Source organism: Mchenga conophoros, linkage group LG19, assembly GCF_057382185.1.
Source record: "Mchenga conophoros isolate Kocher_MC1m ecotype Shallow Benthic linkage group LG19, M_conophoros_male_GT1.1, whole genome shotgun sequence".
NCBI lineage: Eukaryota > Metazoa > Chordata > Actinopteri > Cichliformes > Cichlidae > Mchenga > Mchenga conophoros.
In genome coordinates this window covers 4323092-4342033 of record NC_140544.1, presented here as the reverse complement: position 1 = coordinate 4342033, position 18942 = coordinate 4323092, and the positions used below count along the sequence as shown (strand labels likewise).

At 39.6% G+C, this 18942-nt stretch overlaps 1 protein-coding gene across 1 annotated transcript in view; it reads left to right on the top strand.

Moving 5' to 3' along the window:
- The window catches only part of npas3 (neuronal PAS domain protein 3), a 396686-nt gene that overhangs the window by 190926 nt on the left and 186818 nt on the right, over positions 1 to 18942 (top strand). The window contains exon 4 of the mRNA XM_085256285.1: positions 14534 to 14616. Within this exon, the coding sequence (XP_085112411.1) occupies positions 14534 to 14616 (83 nt within the window). The remainder of the gene's footprint in view (positions 1 to 14533; positions 14617 to 18942) is intronic.

The window sequence follows — 18942 nt, the reverse complement described above, 5'->3', positions numbered from 1 at the left end:
TTTGTCAATCCTTTACCTTGCATCACCCATATCTCTCTTGTCAGACAGTTTGTCAAAGATCATTAATTTTTACTGCGGAGGTAGTTTCCTCCATGGACCGAGAAGGAGCACATTCAAGATCAGGTTCTACAGTTCTCAGTAATCAGTGGTAAAACGAGGTGAAAAGATGACTGCAGCTCATTGCTAAGGGTTGCTATTTAAGGCGATTTGCTAGCAAATTTGCAATCAAATATAATATCAGAAAATGCATCAAGAGTCAGAGGGTTCACTCTGAAACACTTCTGACTCACTAAGAAATTTGTCCTGCTCTTGTTTACATTCATTGTTGAGGAGACCCTTTAGAGGAAGACGTTTTAGTTACACAACTGAACCTTCTTGTCTTGAGGAATGCATTAGAGCAATCAGAATGTTTCATCAGGGTTTATCTGCTTATTTCTGCTTTCTTTTATTTGTGTTATTTCAGTTATTACATTAGATGTGGTATACAGTATGACAGTGTCCTAGGCAGGACAGGCAGGAGAAAAAAAGGGGCGTGAGGGACACAAGGATAGAGTACAGATAGAAATGCACAATGTCACCAACTACTGCACCTGTGTCAGGAAGTGTACTTAAAAATGAGGCTGAGAAGTCACAATAACACCCCCCAGGAGCCAGAGGCAGACAGAGATGGATCCAAGAGAACCGGGCCGGCCATTGGCAGCCCCCAAGAGTACCAGAGACCTGAGGCCACACATCCCAGCAGGAGAAGGACGAAGGCCCCAGATGGGCAGCTCACCTTCTTCTCCTGCCAGGGGGTGGGGGTCAACGAGGACCAGAGGCGACAGGCAGCCAACCCTGCTAGAGCCCACCCACCCCAGTGCGAGCTGCAATCAGGGTTCCAGGGTTTAGGACTCATTCTCTGTCATGTCATGTTCTCTTTAGTGTTGACATGAGGGCAACACTTTTAGCTTTGAGATAAATATATCTCATATTTCTCCAAAGAAACGGTAGATGTGGAACAAAACATTTCAGTAAGTTTATTTAGTCAGCGTCTTTCAAGATAAAAATCACAAAGTTAGCCAAAGTAGTTAGCTTGGTTAACGGGAAAAATAAATCTTTGTGGTTTTAAATTCATCCAAAATAGGAAGATTTCCGTGCTTAATCCTAACCAAACTCCAAGTGAAATTAAGCTATGTGTGTTGGTATAACTTCAATGTGGTAATATGCTTTTGTTTGTATGATTTGGCACCCTCTTGTGGCCACAGTTGGTACTTGGGAAGTTGTTATGCCCAGCTAGTTTGCTACAAGTGCTCAGTGGAGGTGAAACTTTTGCCCACGCATGCCTGTAAGTTTTCATTACATACTATAACCTTAACTATCTGATTTGTGATGTATGTGTAATGTGCATATGCTGAGTTACTATTTCAGCTGTGTGGTCATTACTCATTTGTAAAGCTACTTGTGTGCTAGCGACTGTATATTAGCATGTGTTTGCTAACTTGCTATGATCAATAATGCTAGTTAACTGAAGGTGATGTTTATGTTTAATTTAGGCAACCTTAAGATTTATGTTTTTTGCTGGTTGTCATGAAAACTAAGTTTCAATTAGTACATTATGTATGTTCAGTGAATGAGAAGGTAATTATCTGTTTTGTGTTTATTTAGTTTTACAAAAAGAAAAGAGAAAGGAGAGTAATGAAAATGGATAAAGGATACCATGTATAAGAAGCCTCAGTAACATGGCCTGTAAACTGGAGATGCAGATCGAAGTAAAGAAGAATCTCAGTTCAAAGCATTCTCTTCTTCTCATTCTGTTCACTGTCTGTCAAACTGGATAAGCTAAATCACGCCCACATCTAGTGAGGACACTATGAGCAAAAGCAACATTAAAACCAAACTTTAACAAATGCTAAGTCCAACAAGAGGGTCTTTCTGTACTTCCAACCATCCAAAATCAACATCCTCAATGTTCATGAAATTAGCCAAAGCAAAGCAATGAATAAATAGAACTATAACCTCCTGGCTTTTCATTTAGCATCAATGCCAGAATATTTTTTTTAATGAACTGTTAAATACATGCAGAAAGACACTATATTCATGTAGATATAGTGAAATACCAACACACACACACATACACCGAGCGAGAGATAGACTGAGCCCTTTGGTGAAGTTATTATGTGTGGTGACAGTGTGACAGAGAATAATGGAGACATGTGGCCTCGTTCACCTCCGAGTCTGTTAAATTAATGACTAACAGCTTCACTCTAAACTCCTGCAGCTCACTCTGTCTCATGTTACAGTCCAGACAAATTAACAGCAGATTAACACCAAGGAGAACAGCAGTGTGTCTGCTCACTTCATTTGCTTTACCAGCCAGAGTCTAAAATACCCCGACATGCCAAATGAAGTTTCTAACAGACAATAATGCTTCATTATTTAGTATCTTAAATTTGGCAAGTTTTCTTGAAAAGTAAGTAGCGCTTTTACAATTTAAAATTTGAAACTTGTTAAAGTAGTTCTGTCAGAAGAAGAAAAGTCGATGTTCGTGCCTCGAAGCGCCCGTGATGTGAGAACAGGATGTGCAGTTGGTGGGGTAAACTCAGAAACTCAAGCGACAGGAAGTCATCGTGACCTTTCTTTTTTGCATGAAGACTTCACTGAAAGCTTATAATATTTATGTGTATGTAGGTGAAATTCACAAAATCACAAAACTGATATGAGAATCGACCACCATACCTGCTTATACCATAGCGCAGTAAATGGCCTAAACTATGTCACTAATACCCAGGATTACTGTTTCCTCCATCAATAAAATGTTTTTAAGCTTTAACAGTTCAGTTACTTCTTTTCCTTTCAAGAGCTCCTTACTCTGACTTGTTATTGAAGTTGTAAAACTGATAAACCTTTTCTGTGACACTTCAAATCTCACTTCAAAGTGGAAAAAATGACTCTCTGAATTACAATCTGTTATACAAGCTACAGAGATTCTTTCCCAGGGATTAGTGTAGAGTAATGGCACACAAGGTTTTTGCATACCAACTAATCTTCCTCTGCAACAAATGTTATCATGTTATGAAGAAAAGTACAATCATAGACAGAAAATAAAGCATATAAAAGCAATCTCCTAACCTTACAGTGCTTTGTAGTGGACTGTTGGCTGTTAATGGATATCCCAGGCTTTGGTTGCATAGGTAAACCTGTAATGCATTTTCTAACCCATCCCACATCACTCCATTTTGCCTTCACTCCCTCTGTTAGTTGCTTCAGCAGCTTGGCTCAGAGCTGAGATAAGTTTAACCCATTACTTTCATACAGAACAGAGTTTTACAGATAATTTACGCTGATTCTCAAAGAGCTCCAATTGCCCGGATGAGAAAAATTACTTTTACATCAACACATCACTTAATATTTTCTCTGTTTTACTTATATATAGAAGAACTAGTTTAATTCATACACACAGATTTTTTTAACACAATAGTACGTGTTTCACGAGGTGGGTTTTTGATTCTGATGATGACTAAACAGGAAATGACGAAAGCTTGAAGAAAAGCAGTGAACAAGCATGTGGTGGTGCTCGCCGCTGGCAGGTCGACTTGTGTTAATCCTGACTGCTGCTGGTCCACATACACTCCCGCTGCGGCCGTCTACCACCTTGTTCCCTTCACGCACAGTAGGCTGCCACTTAATTAATGTGTGTGCGTGTGTGTGTCTGTTCATGCCCCTTTCCCACGTATTATGGCATTCAACCATTCCCAGTGAGGGTATTCAGGGGCTTGTTCAGTTCGCCACTGGGGCATCAAGGCCCCTACCTAATTACACTCTGTGTGTGTGTGTGTGTGTGTCTAGGTTGTGTGTGTACCCAAGAACATATCTGGTTTCTAGGATTGTGTGTGTGCATGCGCCTATGGTACAGTAGGCTGGTTCCTAATTACTGTCTGCTCCTTGTATTCCCTCAGTGCCAATACCTTCCTGCCTCACTGAGCCCCCGCTCCGTGTGTGCGTGTGCGTGTGTGTGTGTGTGTGTGTAAGAGAGACACAAGGCGATCATGTACAAATTCAGACACAAGAGAAACCTCAAATCTCACGAGGTTATAGACTGACAGCAAACACACTAGATTGACGCACAAACACACACACACACACACACACACACACAAATTATTCTCGTACACATGAAGCAATAATTCTGAGTGAAATGTAGCTTATATATAGCAAATGAGAGGCTTATTTATTCAAGTAAATAATGAAAGAAAAAACGAGCTTGGTACTACATTGTACATGCACATGTAATAAGATTATTTAAAGTCAGCATTTTGGGCACAAATACGTTTTGACTGCACTCTGAAGGCTCTCAAGAGTGTGAACATGTCATCTGTGTTTGATTGTCATAAACACGTATAAAATCTTTGACTGCTGTTAGGTGTAATGCATTACATGCATGTAAATAATCAGAATGCCTTTTTGTCTAATCTACAAGTGATTCCTTCTTGAAACTTTGGTTGAGTATAAGACTCAATGTCTTTGCATATTGAAGAGAAATCATTCAAACCTGGGATGCTTTTCACCCTAAACTTTAATAACTCAACATAGGTTTTGGCTGCTCTATAATCCTGCAGATATATGAATTTACTGCTGCTCTGTGAATAGAGCTTCTCTCTTTTGTATATGGGGGAAAGATGCTGCCATACTCAACTCCATAGAGAGGGACAAACATTTACTGCTAGTAATTTACTTACAATAAACAGTGGATTTAGGATTAAATCATTAGCCCAAAGACAGCAGCGTGTGCCAAAATTTTGATTTATAATAGCAAAAATTTAAAAAACATTTGAATTATTGGTCTCAGTCTCCTAACTTTAAATGCAGATACGCATAAAGATGACAGTTTTGACTTGCTCAGTTAAGTCAGTATATGTCATGATTAGTTTTTTTTTTCTAATTTGCATATTTTATTTTTACTATAAGTGCTCTCACTCTAACAAATATCCCATTAACAGTTGAATTCCTGCTTTGGAAAGAAAAAGTATTTAGTGCACAAAAATGGCCGCTGTGACTGTTATACTGTATGTGATTGCTACTTAGGCAATAATGTGCAACCAGCATTTTATTGCTAGTAAGTTTATGTGGAGCTACTTTAATCAGGGTCATGATTGATGAATATTGTCATTATGGATTAATGTTCTGATTCATTTCTTGATTAATGCATTTAATCGATTTCAAATGTGATTTTTTTTTAAACAGCAGCAGCTCAGAATCTATGAGTTATTGGAAACAAATAGCTCTATTACAAATGATACAGTTACTAAGCAATTTAAGCACTTTAGCCTCATTTACACAACCGCTCATTCATAGAGGTGTTTTGTTTTTATTAACCTAAGCACACTCACATAAATGCGTCCGGGGCAATACTTTGACTTGCAGACTGAGGAAGACTAAACCACTGACATGCAGAGGTAGTGGGTCACCTACCTTTGGTAAATGTGACTGCTACTAATGCAGTAACATACAACCACCAACTACCTCTTGAGTGACAGCCTCCTCAGATGCTGTCGTTGCAATTTGTTGCTTCATTGCATTTTGCGTTTGTGAAAACTTGGCACAAGAGGGCCGGTCCCTTTCGCTTACTTACTTTAGAGGGGAACATCCAGTTGCTGCAGCAGTTTTATTGAGAGCAACACTTGTTTCTGTTCCTCCTTGTTATAGACATTAAACTCATGCATTATTTGCTATTGAACTATGATATATTCCATGAAAACAATGGTCAGAATTGGTAGTAGAAAAAATAGTGGTAAAGATGTTTTTGCAATTTCTCAAATCATTTGAAATCATTTTTTTCAGCTCTTCTGCACACAAGATATGAGGGTTCAAAAGATGATGGAAAAATTAAAAAGCACAAATTTTGCCCGGTTTTATGTACTTCAATCTCAATTTTCATACTATGAATACAAAGCTTAAATAGCTTCTTTAATATTTTTACTGTAATAAAAAAATAAGTGGAATCTGAGGGGAAAATTTTTTCAGTATATCCCAGATTTTCTGTTTATTTCCTGTCATTGCATTTCCCAGTTGTTCCCTTTACTACCACTTACATTTTCTATCAATCCATTGAGCTGTCCTCCTCTTTGACTCCATTTTTCTTCCTCCTTGTTGTCACTCTGTTGCTTTACCCCCTCACACTCTCTGGCTCTCTCTGTGTCCTCCCTTGTCCTTGATTCCAACACACACCAGCTGGCACTCGGCCAAGTGGAGAGACAGCAAAGATGATGGTACGCACACATTCAGACGCATGCAGGAGGCCGTGCATGTGTGTGTTTGTGTGTGTGCAGTCTGGAAGTCTGGAAGAACCATCAGTTTAACTCCAGAGAGAGAGAGAGAAAGAAAATGAACTTAAGAACAGAAAATCAAGAAAAAGTCATAACTTAAGTGATACTCTGTGTGTGGGTGTGTTTGTGTGTCATTGTGTTGTACATAGTTAGGCTATAGGAGAGAGATGATGCTTTAGTCTCTCTGCCATGTGCTTTCACAAATTGGACACACAAATGCCAAAGAGGGAAGAACAATGACCCATTCATTAAATATTTTAAATAAATGAGTAAACCATCGATAATAATGCAAATGACAAGCGATTATTTAAAAAAAAAACTTTTTGAACAAACACGGTTATCTTACTGCATCTCTGCCAGAATCACACTGATAATCTGTAACACTATTAGCACCACAAACAATGAAAACTAAATTGCAAAAAACTGACAAATTGTGGATTTTAAGTAATCTAAATTTAAAATTTATGATACCTTTTATCTGAATCAGAACTCACAAACAATGACAATGGTAACCAACTGGACATAATCTGGTTATAATCTTGCACATACAGTGGGGCAAAAAAGTATTTAGTCAGCCACCGATTGTGCAAGTTCCCCCACCTAAAATGATGACAGAGGTCAGTAATTTGCACCAGAGGTACACTTCAACTGTGAGAGACAGAATGTGAAAAAAAAATCCATGAATCCACATGGTAGGATTTGTAAAGAATTTATTCGTAAATCAGGGTGGAATAATAACAATAACAATAACAAAAATACAACTCAATACTTTGTAACATAACCTTTGTTGGCAATAACAGAGGTCAAATGTTTACTATAGGTCTTTACCAGGTTTGCACACACAGTAGCTGGTATTTTGGCCCATTCCTCCATGCAGATCTTCTCGAGAGCAGTGATGTTTTGGGGCTGTCGCCGAGCAACACGGACTTTCAACTCCCGCCACAGATTTTCTATGGGGTTGAGGTCTGGAGACTGGCTAGGCCACTCCAGGACTTTCAAATGCTTCTTACGGAGCCACTCCTTTGTTGCCCGGGCGGTGTGTTTTGGATCATTGTCATGTTGGAAGACCCAGCCTCGTTTCATCTTCAAAGTTCTCACCGATGGAAGGAGGTTTTGGCTCAAAATCTCACGATACATGGCCCCATTCATTCTGTCCTTAACACGGATCAGTCGTCCTGTCCCCTTGGCAGAAAAACAGCCCCATAGCATGATGTTTCCACCCCCATGCTTCACAGTAGGTATGGTGTTCTTGGGATGCAACTCAGTATTCTTCTTCCTCCAAACATGACGAGTTGAGTTTATACCAAAAAGTTCTACTTTGGTTTCATCTGACCACATGACATTCTCCCAATCCTCTGCTGTATCATCCATGTGCTCTCTGGCAAACTTCAGACGGGCCTGGACATGCACTGGCTTCAGCAGCGGAACACGTCTGGCACTGCGGGATTTGATTCCCTGCCGTTGTAGTGTGTTACTGATGGTGACCTTTGTTACTTTGGTCCCAGCTCTCTGCAGGTCATTCACCAGGTCCCCCCGTGTGGTTCTGGGATCTTTGCTCACCGTTCTCATGATCATTTTGACCCCACGGGATGAGATCTTGCGTGGAGCCCCAGATCGAGGGAGATTATCAGTGGTCTTGTATGTCTTCCATTTTCTGATGATTGCTCCCACAGTTGATTTTTTCACACCAAGCTGCTTGCCTATTGTAGATTCACTCTTCCCAGTCTGGTGCAGGTCTACAATACTTTTCCTGGTGTCCTTCGAAAGCTCTTTGGTCTTGGCCATGGCGGAGTTTGGAGTCTGACTGTTTGAGGCTGTGGACAGGTGTCTTTTATACAGATGATGAGTTCAAACAGGTGCCATTCATACAGGTAACGAGTGGGGGACAGAAAAGCTTCTTACAGAAGACGTTACAGGTCTGTGAGAGCCAGAGATTTTCCTTGTTTGAGGTGACCAAATACTTATTTTCCACCCTGATTTACGAATAAATTCTTTACAAATCCTACCATGTGGATTCATGGATTTTTTTTTCACATTCTGTCTCTCACAGTTGAAGTGTACCTCTGGTGCAAATTACTGACCTCTGTCATCATTTTAAGTGGGGGAACTTGCACAATCGGTGGCTGACTAAATACTTTTTTGCCCCACTGTAAGCAAGGCTGCCAAGTGTTATTGTGTCATTTAGCACTTAAGTCTCCTTCCTGCAGCAAGTACGTCGCTATTTATGGAGAAATTTCTCAATTGCTGTTCTGGCTGGACTGGATCTAAGTACTGAATGTGAATGTCTGTGTGTCTAGATGGTAACAGATTTGCAACAGGCGGCAACAAATGAGGAACGTTTGTGGATTCATCACAGCTAATTATTATTATCACAAAAAGATTGTGTGTAATTGCCAATTTGACCCCAATCAGTTGCAGACTTGGAGCAAACTGACTCCATCTCTGTTGCCTTCTTGACACTCCAAAGTTGCTTTGAAGATGGCAACTGACCACCAGTGTTCGCAGACCCCATTTTCAAAGCTACCATTTCAAAGGCAACATGATCACAAGTTCATTCCACATGGTTGTAATAATTTTGGCTGCATTGCAGTATCCAACCACCGTTTTCAGTAGTGTGACTGAAACATTAACAAATGCTAAGGAGTTTGAAGGCTAGGTCACACCCCACACTCTTTCCTGTGTTCTTGAGCCAGTCCCAAGCAGGCTTTAGTGGTGTGGTGAGATGTTTATCATACTGGACGAAACAACTGTTGTCGGGGAGTGCTGTTCCCAAATATTAAGTGGTGCTTTATCCTGGGGTTTCCCAGCAACATGTTTCAATGTGATAAGAAAGTCAAAGTTATTCACTTAGCTCATCAGCATCAAGTGGGGACAATTACATCATCCATACATTTCATCTAACTCTAGCTCTGATTTTCTGAAAACTGATGAGACACATAGAAATAATAGAAAATTAATGAGCAATTCTGCATTCATTTGCTGATGGTACAGAGTCTGAAATGGAATGATAATCAGCTTTAAAACTGGCCTAAATTTTGGCAAAAAACCCCCCAAATTTAACCATGTAGCATTTAAGTAACTATATCCATCCATCCATTATCTTCCACTTATCCCTATTATGGTCACGGGGGTGCTGGAGCCTATCTCAGCTACCATAGGGCAAGAGGCAGGGACGCAAAGAGACAAACAATCATTCGCACTCACATTCACACCTATGGATAATTTAAAATCACCAATTAACATTAACCCCACTAACTAATAAAACAAAAAATACACATAGTGATTGGCTAGGTTTAGTTAGACCTTAGAGGGTTAATCAATGAAGCTATGTATGAGTGCATCTTCCCTGCTTTTACTTTCATGCCTCCTTTTCTCTGACTTCAGGCGGTTACATTGTAAAACATCTCTGCGCTGAACAGTAAAAGTCTTACTGAAGGAGTTTAAGCAGAGAAATGATGCAGGTTTAGTGGAGCGGCTCTGTCAGAGTTAATCGGCCCAAACATCTCATTTCAGAGGGAAAGAGCCTGCTTTAGGCTGACTGGCTCTCGTTTATGTGACGAGCTGTAAACTTTGTTGTGTGTAACAGAAAGAAGTGTCTCTCAGTCTAGTGCTTTCTGCAGTCTGTCATGTAATATCAGAGCAAGAACAGATACTTTTACTATAGGCACCAGTTAGCTGTCTCGGGATATGAATAAACTAAAGAAAATAAAACACAGGACATAATTTAATGTAAAATCTTTTTATTGTGTTATACTGTTTTTTGTGCTTTTACTGCAACAAACACACACAATTAATCTGTAATTAACACCTAATAATTATTTTACAAACCTGATGCTGAACAGCTTGAGAATATTTTTGTTTTCCCACATGCAGTTACTCAGTTATGGCAGGCCATGATCAATGTCTTTGTAAGGAAGAAGATTGTAAACCTAAACATAAAAATCCCTTCTATGCAGCTTTTTTGGGCTTTGTAAAATCTTCCAGCAGGCTTGATTGGAACCCCATGTTTTATAAAGTTTTATAAGAGAACAGTCACTATATTATTACAAGTCTCACATCACGGCGAAATATGTTTTTTCAAAGATTTTTTCTTTCTTCAATTAAACCTCCATTACTCTATCATCTGCCGAGTTGTCCAATGAATGCAATGTTTACCTTCATGCTGGTGCGTTACATTGTTCCTGCGTAGGGCTTCCACGGGGTGCCTTTTCTAACTTTACATCCTCTCCTGCAGCCTTTCTTTCTCTTAATACAGATCCCTCATTTCCTTTTCCTTACTTCCTTTCTGTTATTCTGTAGATGTTTCTTTCCCAGAGTAATGCTTCACTCCTGCCTCCTCTCCCTCCTTTCCTTCAGTCCTCACACCTTCCTCCTCTCTCTCTCTCACTTTATCCCTGGGGTCTTTTGTTAGGTCGTGATAAATTGCCTCTGACATTTTGTCAAAATGGGTGCCCTCTCTCTCTCTCTCTCTCTCTCTCTCTCTCTCCCTTTCGCACATCCTCTCTCGCTCCTGCACTCTGTCTCTCTCTCTAATGTTCTTACACCTACCACTAATTGAATTGGCTGTTTGCGTAACAGTACAGATTCCCGCTCTTCACTCTCTGTCACACACATACAAATTCCTTTGCTTCTCTAACACTCACCTACACAGTCACTCCCTTTCTTCTTCGCTCAGCCCTCTGCAGGGTTTGGCCAGCAGTCTGGAGGTTGTCGTGTATTCCTTTAATCCAACCTTCCAGCAGCGAGAAGGACTGGGCAGAGGCTCTAAGCCTACACACACACACACGCACACACGCACACACACACACCTACACACACACACACACACACACACACAGAGCAGAGGAATCCCTGGTTTGTTGCCAATTTCATATTAAACAAGAAAATAAATTAACAACAGCTGTAATGTTTGACTTTCAGAGCAAAGTTAAATTGACTTTCCAATGAGATGGTCGGACAATCTCTCTCTCACACACACATACACACACACAACACGCACACAACAGACACACAACAGACACACACACACTCTAGTATAACTTTTGTACATACATTTTGATTGTCTTTTTTCCAGTCTGGTCTTATTTTCAGTTTTTTCTGACCTTTCTTTTTATTTACCCCCCCCCCCCCCCCCCCCCCCCCCATGCTCATCCCTTTTTGTCCTTTTTTCTCTTTTATGCCATCGTCGTTGCCTCAGTGTCACATCATTCTTTGTCTGTATTTTTTTTAACTCACACACAACATCTTCCTAGTAACTAGTGTTCCTTGATTTTTACCTCACACTTAATAATAATAACTTCAACTTCATAATTAGACCTGCGAATAAGGGTACCTGTAATTACAATTTGCAGGTAAAAAGTCAGGTTTTTGCAGGAAACACAATAATAATAATAACTTTATTTATATAGCACCTTTATTGAAAGATAGTAACAGTAAAAATTAAGATTCATCTGATCAGCAAAATTTTCCCTATTACAATCTATTCAACATGTAGGCATGCTCCTTTTGCTTATAGTCATTTCTTCTTCACATGAATATATATTATATATAAAATAAAGTATATACTTATACACAAAGATGAGACTGAGCTCCTTGATCCCATCTACTCTCTCCTTGTGTTCCTTGTGTTCCTTTTTACTCTGTAACCCTTTCATTCACAAGCACATTTTGTTATGTCATTAATTAAAGCTAATTCTGTCGCTTCAACCCCACCCCCTTCCAAAAAAGCACACGGGAGTCTTGCATATGAGCGTTTTTATTGGTGTGTGTTTAAATTTGCTGTAATGAGGTCTGCAGGGAGATGAGGACGGAGAGTGGGTAGAGAGAAGAACATTACCTCAGGGCACAAAAATCTCTCTTTTAGTGGGCTTTAATGCCCCTCTGTGTGCCTGTCTCGCTCTCTGTCACTGTCTCACTCTGCTTTTTCTCCTGTGCTGTCCATTTCCATTTTCCAGCTGTCTCAAGGCTTAGACATTAACTGGTAGCACTTTTTTTTTACAAATACATTCAATTTGCTTTGCATTCAAACTCATTTTGAAGTCAAAAGGACTTTTAATAGTTTTATTAAGTTCTTTAAAAGAAAAAAAGCAGATTCATAAATAAAATTCATATTGGCTGCTTGAATACTTTAGATGCTTTTGGGAACCATCTTGTTCAAGGCTTTTTTTAAGTTACCGACTGTTGTTGAATTGATCTTTTTCTGGCCTATATTAATGATTGAACTTTACATTATGCACTTAGCGACAGCACTGAGGTCTCTCTCCCACCGTCAGTCTTTTCTCTTTCTTTTTGTCTTCTATCGAGAAAGAGAAAGCGAGAGAAAGACAGTTTAACCTCAGGCCAAATTTTACACTGACCATCTCACTTTTTCTCTCCTTTCCTCCCTCTATCTCTCGAGCTGTTGTGCTTTCTGACTTTGTCTGTAGAGAGAGTTTTGCCCTCAGGGTGAAATTTTAGAAAGCTATAAACTGTTTCACTCTCTCTCTCAACTCCTGTCTGTCTTTTCTGCCTTTCCCTAGCTCTCTCACTCACTAGAGATAAACAAATGATGGACAGGAAGATGAGAATTAAAAATAAAAAAGAGGAAAAAGGGGAAAAAATGGCAAAGGAAGAAAAAAAAGCAAGGGAAAGAGGAAAAGATTCCCTCCTCGATATTCCTGTCACTCACTGAGGAGCTGTTGTGACATTATCCGTTAAAAAGTTATTTACGGTGCATGAATTTGGTATAAATGATGTATTTAGCCCCTTTAGCTATGTGCACAGTTATAGGGGGCTGTAAGTACACAAATTATAGCCGCCTTCTCACACTGTTTTGATATCTGTGGGGTTTTAATATAATGGATGTTACATATGAGAACATCAGAATCCAGCTTTGAATTCACGATGCAGATGGATGGTCACATGAATATTTGTGGAAATAATGGCTTGAAGGATAAAAACAGAAAGAGAGCTTAAGAGATAAGATGAGAGATGAGACAGTACAGACAGCCCTTGAGGTCATTATTTGTTTTCATGTCCTGCCATAAGGTGTTTTAGTGTTTCTTAGCAGCTTTGCAAAGGGGCTGGTGACTGCGGCATTGGTTTGGAGTTTTTTTGTTGATTTTCTATGCAACTTATCAAATGGTAACCTGATGTCACAACAGTCTGCAATATAGTCACGACCTACTGATTCGTGTTTCTGTACACAAAACTTTTTGCGCATTCCTCAGCATAAATTTCAATCTCATGTGTCCCGATTAAAAGGCAAGTGAAAGTCAGCATTTGATGGTTGTATGTTTGGTTGAAGATTCAGTCGACAGATTAAAAAAATACCATAAATATAATGCCTTTCACGTATTTTAAAACTTTTTTCCTGGTTACTATGGTGACAACTTCCATCTTTTTCTACACTCCTGATACAAAATATATATCCTCAATGCATTACTGAGATGCATTACTCGCAAAAAAATAAAATAAAAAAATAATAGGACATGGGAAGAGTAGTCACTGACTTATGTTTTTTTTAAAAAAGGTAATAATAACTTTGAGGGGAAGCATTTGCGAAAAGCATTTGTGAATGATCGGTGGTGATTAAAACATCAACTTGGAAGCTTTTCATGATACAGAGGTTAAAGTTCTGGCTACTTTCAAACCCCATCTACTCCCGTGGTCACATAAACTGTGAGAAAATGCAACATGAACTTTCTTTGTACCTTAGATAAAGATTGAGGTCTAATGTCAACCTTGTTTATTCAATGTAGACGATTGAATAAATAACCTTGTAATTTTGAAGTTACAGATTTTATGAAACAATTTTTTTTTTCACGTAGAGATACTTGAACTTTGCTTGCATGAGAGTGTATTTAATTATAATATATAATGATGTTGCATTACAAATACGTTTTCCTTAGATGCTGTTGCTTTGCCAAATGATGTCACTGAATGAAACCTGTTAGTATTATTAGTAGCTCATATGACCTGAAGGATGGGGCTGATTTAGCGAGTGCAACTGACAATGCTAACCTGTGGCACTAATTGGGACTGTTCAGAGCTGAACTCACTGGTTCCTCTTGTCTTGTGCCATGTGTGTTTTTGTCATGCTAGGCTGTATAAACGTGAGTGTTTGTGTGTTTGTGAACACGTATTCGTGTGTGAGTGCAGCTTTGCTTGTATCAATGTGTCTGAGTCTCACCAGTCTTCTTCTGTCCTGTCCTGTGCTTTCTCTCTCCTTGTGTGCGTGTGTGTGTCTTTAGCTATCGGTACCCAGCGGAGGAGAAGTCCCAGCGCCATTGCCTCTGAGATCTTCGAACCTCACCTAGGAAGCCACATTTTACAGGTAGGAACTATTCACAGCGGATAAAAACTCATCTGAACTCATCTTTGGAAAAAAGCTTGGAAATGCATGTGGATACAGCAGGCCTATTTTTCTTCTGGTTCCACAGTATCACGCTGGACACACATGGACACACTCTTGGTCCAGTAAATTTTTCAGTGGCTTTGGTTTCTGATGAATAATTTCCAGTTATTGTTGCTTGGTTGCATCAGGCATCAAGATGCAGAATGTGTACACTCTACACACTATAAGCACACACACACACACACACACACACACACACACACAAACCTGCTCAATATTGTGGGTAAACAGTGCTCTTTACAATTTTACATTAACTTGATTAACTTTTCTTTGTGAAACTTTCAGCAGCCATGTGATATTTTGCTCTTAGGCTGCTGTTTTGATGGTTTTAAAGTGAAATATCTTAGAAAATGAACTGATCAAGAAGTATAGAGATTCACAGTTCCACCAACCCTCTCGTGCTTGGACCATTATTTGGATAGAAGCATCAACCTGAAACATTGTCGTTGATGTTTTAAGGATTAAAATTTCAAAGTCCTGACATATGCAATGTTACTTTAGTTAGCAGACTAAGGGTCACATTTAATAAGTGGAGCAAATTAGCATGTGGATGCAATCACAGACAAATGCTAAAAAAGTGTAACGTTTTGGGGGTATTTACTCTTACTCTAGGAAAAGTAGCACAAATTCACCAATAAGCAGTTCTGCTAATAATTAGTATTTTACTTATAATTGACAGATATGGGTTTCCAATAGATACAGCTTAGCAATAAAGACTAAGTAGAAAAAACATATCAGGTCTTGATTTTCAATTTCTTATTTTCTTACTGTGACTCATGCTAACAGTAGTTTTTAAAGTCTTGGGCCAATGCAAGTACTGTAGTAAGTAAGTATAGCCTAATGCAAATGTATGACAATACTAGCAATTTCTGTTTCCTTTACCAAGTTTTTCTTTCATGTAGTATTTCTGTTTTCTAGTCAGCATTACATCCTGAAGAGCTCCTAGTGAGCCCTTTAATGAATTACAAGTAATGCTCTATATTCTTTTATTTCCAATTCCCAAGCCCTTATAATATTATAGTCTGACATCCAAATCCTATAAAATGCTTTTTTTTCCTCAGAAAGAGGATTTTACACCAGTTGTTATCTGAATTATTTCTTATGATTTGCCTTTGAGCTTTTCTGAAGCTATATTATTCTCAATAATGTACCTCTACATTATTAGCACAGTGATTCCTCATAATTCACCCTCAGATTTTTCAACACAGCCAACTTCCTCAACATCCAGCTGCTGCTGCGGCTAAGCTGAATTCTTAAATGGAATTATGAAAGTATGATAATGACTGGGTTATCGCTGTTCGCTCCCTCGGGTTTGTGTGTGTGCAAAAATGTGTGTGTGTCTTGTAGTTTTAATCCCTAGCATGCTCCACTCCATATCTGTTTAACATACAGCCCAAAGGCTGAGCTTTTAACATCACAACCAGGCTGACGCGATACCACAGCTGATAGGCGCTGGTAATCTGTGTGTGGGTGTGTGCGTGTTATTAGATATGCAGTATTTGTAAGTGCGTGTACATTTCTGAGATGATTTTTTAAACCTTCAAGAATGTTCTTTTTTGTTGCTAGTGCATTTTAAAACATTTAATCTAAGTGTGTGTGTGTGTGTGTGTGTGTGTGTGTGTGTGTGTGTGTGTGTGTGTGTGTGTGTGTGTATCTGCTTCAGTTACACCTGATTATTATTATAATCTGGCTGACACCAGTAAGCCTTCGCTATGGAAAAATCCACACTTTTCTAATCTCCTTGTACTTTTTTATCCCTTTATCATATTCAAGGATCCTGACAGAAAAGTCTCTAGCAGATATAAAAAGTTAATTGCCAACTGTAACACCCTCTCGTTAAAAACAAAGCAAAACAGCAACAAAAACAAAGTGACACTGACCATCTGTAACAATAAAGCAGGAAATGCTTTGTTTTAATTGGGTAATTCTGGAGAATAAAAATAGATACATTATATACATAACTGCCCTTAATTATCAAGTTGAGAAGCTGGACTTCCGGCATGCTTTGACTTGCAAAGTGCCAATAAAGTAAATATGCTCATCAGCTACATTGACTTTTGATAGGCCATCAGTCATCTGGTAAGTGGACAAAAACAAAAGCAAAACCAGGAAATTGAAGCTTTACCAACTGAGTAAGCATACTTTGTCCCAGTAGTTGCATAGAAAAACACAGGTGTCACTTTGCTTTGGTTAGGTTCGAAAATATAAAACCAATATGTTTAGGTTCAGATTTGGAATAAAAAAGCAGCATTGTGGTTACGGTAAAAGTTGCACAGTTGGAGCCTATCCCACCCACATAGCAACACTGGTATGGCCTGGATCTGGGCCACACAATGTGCTTACACTCGGCCCACCTACCACGAGGAATGATGGCCCTTTGGTGGCCCAGATGTGGTTTGCCAGAGGTGGCCCACACATGGGCCAGCACAAGGCCCGTTGCAGACACACTGGTGGCCCTGTGCTGGCCCAGAACAGTTTCAGCTCTGGCCCCAGATATCAGCCTAATGTATACCTTAATCAAGCCATGTAATAACAACATGTGCCGGAACATAATAGTGCAAAGTAAGATGATGAAACTCTGTTCAGACAGTGAATGGACTGATTTTTATATAGCACTTTTCTACTCTCCCAGATTACTCATAGTGCTCTATACAACATGCCACATTCACCCACTTTCTCTAAACTGAGTGCTTCCTTTACATTTATACTTTTGACATGCAGACTAGAAGAGCCAAGGATTGAACCACTAACCTTCCGATCAGTAGGGAACCTGCTCTACCTCCTGAGCTACAGCCACCCAGTAGGAAACATGAGTAAACCCTCACTAGGTTTTGGATAAAGTGTACACTCACAAACCTGTCAAATTTGCATGTGAAACGTTGGCTACCATAGCTGTATAGTATTGCAACATGGCATTTGGGTCTTCTAACTAAAATAGGAAAATAGGAACATAAATAGTGCCATCATTGCCAGACCTGGCCCACATCTGGTTGACATACACCCTGCCATGACACCAGTCGGTCAGAAGTGCCATCTTGATGCCGGATCCGGGGAAGACCTGTGTTCTATGAGCTTGGGCTACATAAACCAAACCATAATCGAGCCACGTGTGGCATGCCATCACATAAACAGTGCCATCTATGCCAGGCCTGGCCCATATCCTGATGACATAGCACTTACTATGCCAGAAGTCAGATCTGTCTGCTATGTGGGCAGCTGTCTTAGGGCGAGAGGAGCAATTTAGAGTTACCAATTAATCTCATCCCACTAATTGCCTGTCTTTGGAATGTGGGAGGAAGCCGGAGTACCCAGAAAGAACCCAGGCAAACACGGGGAAAACATGCAAAGACATGTAAAAGAACCTGGCCTAGTGGTGGAATTGAACTTCTTGTTTTGAGGCAACAGTGCTCACCACCGTGCATCCGTGGAACCTTCATCGTAAAAAGTAAAGCTGATTACTGTTTTGAAGCACACAACTGTCTCCTTTGCTATATTTTAATCATTTTGTTAAGCCATCTGTCAGCCCTGATCACTTTCATGTTTGGAGACATGTCACTTCACCTCACCCTTACCTCTGGTTAAAATCACAGAGGTTAAGTTGGTATCCGCCTAGACTGTGTTTGTGTGAGTTGCCTAGGTTTGGAGATACCTGCTATAGAAATGTCTTTCTTTTGAATGTAAACAAACTAAAGCGCCCGCTGCAAATATCTTTAAAGAGCTTAAAGGAAATATGTTGTTCATCATTAATCATTGTCCAAGGTATTTATGTTTATCAGAATCAGAATCAGAATCAGAATACTTTATTGATCCCTGGGGGAAATTATTTTTTGTTACAGTGCTCCATTTTAAACCAACATTAAGACAAGACAGACAATACGCTAACTAAGAATAGTACAATATATACATATATATACATACATACATACATAAGTCACTTATAAATAAATATTTGGAAAAGAAACATGTGTAGTTGTAGCAGCAAACAGTGTGTTAAGTGGATGCGTTGTACAGGGAGATGGCCACAGGCAGGAATGATTTCCTGTGTCGTTCAGTGGTGCTTTTCGGTAATCTCAGTCTCTCACTGAACGAGCTCCTGTGACTGACCAACATGTCATGGAGTGGGTGGGAGGTGTTATCCAACATTGTCTTTATCTTGGACAGCATCCGCCTCTCCGACACCACCTTGAGGGAGTCCAGCTCCATCCCCACAACATTGCTGGCCTTACGGATCAGTTTATTAAGTCT